The sequence below is a fragment of the Tupaia chinensis genome, unplaced genomic scaffold (genome assembly GCF_000334495.1).
Source record: "Tupaia chinensis unplaced genomic scaffold, TupChi_1.0 Scaffold143771_1, whole genome shotgun sequence".
In the NCBI taxonomy this organism is placed as follows: Eukaryota; Metazoa; Chordata; class Mammalia; order Scandentia; family Tupaiidae; genus Tupaia; species Tupaia belangeri.
In genome coordinates this window covers 286,161-290,451 of record NW_006203620.1, presented here as the reverse complement: position 1 = coordinate 290,451, position 4,291 = coordinate 286,161, and the positions used below count along the sequence as shown (strand labels likewise).

The 4,291-nt window shown below is 34.0% G+C and overlaps 1 protein-coding gene across 2 annotated transcripts in view; it reads right to left on the bottom strand.

Annotated features, from left to right (window-relative positions):
• Positions 1-2,457: 2,457 nt before the first annotated feature.
• Positions 2,458-4,291, bottom strand: part of NXT2 (nuclear transport factor 2 like export factor 2) — a gene marked incomplete in the record, with an annotated part of 7,556 nt that continues 5,722 nt past the window's right edge. For both annotated transcript variants that reach the window (XM_027766907.1, XM_014582747.2), the window contains 1 exon segment: positions 2,458-4,291. In XM_027766907.1, the coding sequence (XP_027622708.1) occupies positions 4,247-4,291 (45 nt within the window).

Here is a 4,291-nt window from a genome sequence, read left to right as displayed (position 1 = left end):
GATGGCCACACCGCAATCCCTTTTCTTTCACTCTCCTTTTGGGATTTTGCGCATGTATGCACACATGCCTGGCGTGAATTTTAAGCCTCCAGATCTGGGACTTAAACCATGGTCCAGTACATGGGAGCCTAGTGATGTAACCATTATGCCATCTGCTGGTTCCCAAAATATATTTCTTACTGTGGGCCAACAGTAAAAATTTGGGGGCCAGCAGATGGCATACTGGTTTCATTGCAGGACTCCCACATGGCCAACCATGGTTTGAGTCCTAGACCCTGTGGCTTGAAAATCATGGTGTGTGTGTGCATGCACACATGTGCATGTGTGCACCCAAGTTCCCAGGAGGGAAATAGAGAAGGGATTGTGGTATGACCATTCCCCTGGGGTGTGATTTCTCACTTTCCCTCTCACTGTCCTCTGTCTTTCTCTCTTATGAGCACACATGCCCTATGGCAAACAAAAAGTACTCTAAAAAATGGTAAGTTACCTTTCTAGGAGATGTATATACAAATTTATGCTGTATCCTAAGACCCTCCCTACCTTTTAGTGCTTCCCTAGAAAGCTAGACTGACCTTCATAACCTGCTGTGCATCACCAAGAAATCTTTTTTACAAAAAGCTGTGTTTGGTAAAGTATTTAATGGAATATAGCGGAGTTTGGTAACAAGAGTTTGAAGAAGTATTTTTATCATACCGAGCCATTTGTCAAGTCAAAAAGCTAAAGATCACTACTGATCCCCCCCTAAATAGGTGTATTCACATTAAATTAGCACACATTTATGTTAAAGCAAACATAATAGAAAGTATAAGTGTGCACTTTATCCTTTCTATCCTATTGAACACAACAAAAATCAGTAATTAAGTTCCTTTCTACCAAATTTCCTGCCTCACTAATTCTAAGTAATAGTCTATCTGGCAAAATTTCAGAATAAAAGAACTCACAAGACCTCCTTGGCTTCTGTATTTCTTACTGCTTTCCCAAACTCTGCACTTTTCCTTTGATACTGGAACTATTGTGTTGTCGGGAAAGTCATGAAGCATTTTTGCATAGAAAATCATGACTTTTCTGATGACTTAGCATTTTTTTCACATACATTTATTACAAGGCATTTTCTCCAAACTAGGAAAATGTTATTACTCAAAATCTCCAAAGCATGCACATTTAAATAAAATCTGCAGCTTTTCCAACCATATAGGCTAGTATGAAACACAGATGCCATGGTGACAATTTCAGTCATGAATTACTAGCCTCTTAAGTTTACCTTTCTCTTTCACTAATGTCTATAAAATTTAGATCTAAGTATTGGGTCATTGGGTAAGTCTTAACACATTTTTGCACAGAAAAATGTATCATGACTTTCCCAGCGATCTAATAGATTCCTAACCATCTTTTATCTAAGCAAAATTCATTACTGCATTTCATCAATCTAAGATGCCGCCAATTATAAAACTTACCATTATTTTATGTGTCACTGAGAAAGGGTCGAAAAGGTAATTATTTTATGGCATCATTTTATCTTATAAATAATGTTAAAATGTAACAAAACAAAACAAAACAAGCATTTTTGAAGAGATGAAGTATGGTAGTGGATTGGGGATTTTGTCTCTTTTCAGTCTTCTCCACAAGTATTTGGTGATATTTTAAATTTTAAATATAGGATTAAAGTAAGGCCAGCCTAATAGCACATCGTTAAGTGCTGTTCAAAGGATGCCAGATCCCACATGGCCAACCAGGATTCAAATCCTGGCCTTGGCAGCTTACAAACCAGGTATGCATGTGTGTACCTGGGATCCTGATAACATGGAGTACTGGAGGAAAAAGGATTGCAGTTTGACTAGGTCTCAATAGGGGATGCTTTCTCTCTCTCTCATTTCCTCTCTCTTCTGCACATACCCTCTGGCTTAATAGAAGAAAAAAAAAGCTAAGGGACCATTCTTGCTGGAAACCAGTTATATTTTGGTTTCACTGGCTACTGAATGTAGCATTTTGGCTAGTTTCTCAAGGTTAAGATTTCTAACTTATCACCAAAAACTTCACTGCTACCTTCAACAGATCTTGGGAATGTGAACACGAGATGGGAAAAGAGGAACAACAGGGTGGGTTATTAAAAATAACAAAGAATATTTCAAGAGCTGATAGACACTTTTCAACAATCTAATTTTTTTTTAATTTGAAAAACATCATATCATTAAAAAAACAAACAAACAAGTATATATTCTGGAGCCTAAAAATAAAAATCAAAAGACCTTAAAACAAGTTTGAGAAAACCTGTTACAAGGCAAATTTTATTTCTTCAAGTTATAAAAATACAAGCATGTCAAAAATACAGTCTAGTCCATACAAGAGTAGTTCCAGCTATTTAAAAGTTATACAGAGTTTGGAAAAGCAGTTGACATATATGTCTTAAAACATATAATTCATGAACAATACACAACAGTTCAATTCAGTTATTGCTAGTTTATATGCAGCTTTTACTTGAAACTGTTCTCCATAAAGGGAAGGGCAATATTTGGACATTCTGAGTGTTGCTGCAGGAGCTGTGGTTTTCTAAAATAGGAAGAATCTCACTTTGAATAGAATATAATGAGCAAGTTTTTATCAGTACTACAAAAAAATGTGATCTAAAGTTCTGTTTGACCTCTTTTTTCTATTTAATTCTATTTTGTGTGTACATGAGAAATATATTATTTAGTTTGGGGCAAGAGTAAATGAATTATTGGTTTTTAAATTAAATATGAAACATTAACTTTTAGTTGCAAAACACAGCTGGCATAACTAGCTTAAAAACGTTAAAAATGGAAAAACATTTAAAGTTTAACTAACAACCAAAGCTATGTTGTTTTTTTTTCACTTCAGAATCTGAGACATCAAGTCAATCAATTTGTTCTTCTTAAAGTTTATTATGAAGACCCAATATTCTCTACTTTCCCTTTAAAAAGACAATGAGTTAGCCACATGACAGGAAAATATTTTAAAATGGATCTATTTGCTTAATGCCATATGGAAGAACAAATTGTAAACTTAAATAATTTTAACTTTACACAATTAAAGACAACATAGTAGACAGCATAAAACAGGGAAAAATCACTTATTTGGGGTGTGGGTAATACATAGGAAACTCTGAGCCTAAAGTTCATATGGAAGACTTAGTTCAGGGTATCACAGAGAGATAGTAATGGCTTTGTTTCCAACTTTCCTGTTAGACTTTGTCATAAGGATAGGCTTATTGCTGATATTTTACCCCCATAAGTTCTTGAAATATATTTTGTTGATAAATATGAGGTGAGGTTGAAAGACCTTTAAAAAATTAGAACAAAATTGACAGGATCATTTGGCAAGGATAGTTAGTAACTTAGTGATTTTAAACCCTAAAAATAGGCTACATTTTTAGGAGGTAGAAAACAAGTACCAAAATTTATCATTCAACCATCTCTCTTAGTTTTGTCTTTCATCGCGGATTTCTACATTTTTCATTCCCTATTCTTCTATTAAAGCTATTGGTTTTACTATCACTTGTTACCTAGACTTACAGACCTAGAGTTGTCAAGAAAAATCTTTGCTTTTAAGTCACCAAATGTGCTCAATACAAAGATATTAACTAAGAACATAAGAGAACATTTTGCATCTCTATACTTGATTAATTCACTTCACAAGAAAACATGCCAACATAAATAATAACTTCTTAACATTAAAAGACTACTGAAGATATTTATATATAATTCCAATGTGAGAGTAGTTACACAAACCTAAATTTGTACAGTTTTCATTGAACCTATATGGAAAAGCCATATATTAAAACTATATTACCAGTGTGATCTGAAAACAGACATAGTTTTCCTACAAAATTAATCTAATAACCCAAAACAAAACAAACAAAAACCTCCACTTTCTCCCAGAGTTTTGTTGTGCTGATATCCCTTAGATAGTATTATAAAAGGATTCCATTTTTGCGACAGGCACAATTCACAGTGAGTATGTTAGTACCAAGATCATATGTTTATATTACTATAAGAATGTCATTAGTGGAATGTACATAAGGCATGTAGAAAACTAGCATTAAAGCTCTTAAGGGCAACAATCCAAACTGGCAGCTGCTAGAAAAGGTGCTGCTAAGAATAAAAAAATATTAAGGAAATTTAGTTTCAGTACATACTAGTTTATAGTGCTTCTACAATGAAATGAATTAATCCACATAAATTTCAGTCGCTGGAACTAATGGACCAAAGGTGAATGAACTTTTTGCCCTTTAACTGCTAGACCAATCTTGAAAACGAAAGCAATCACTTGCAAT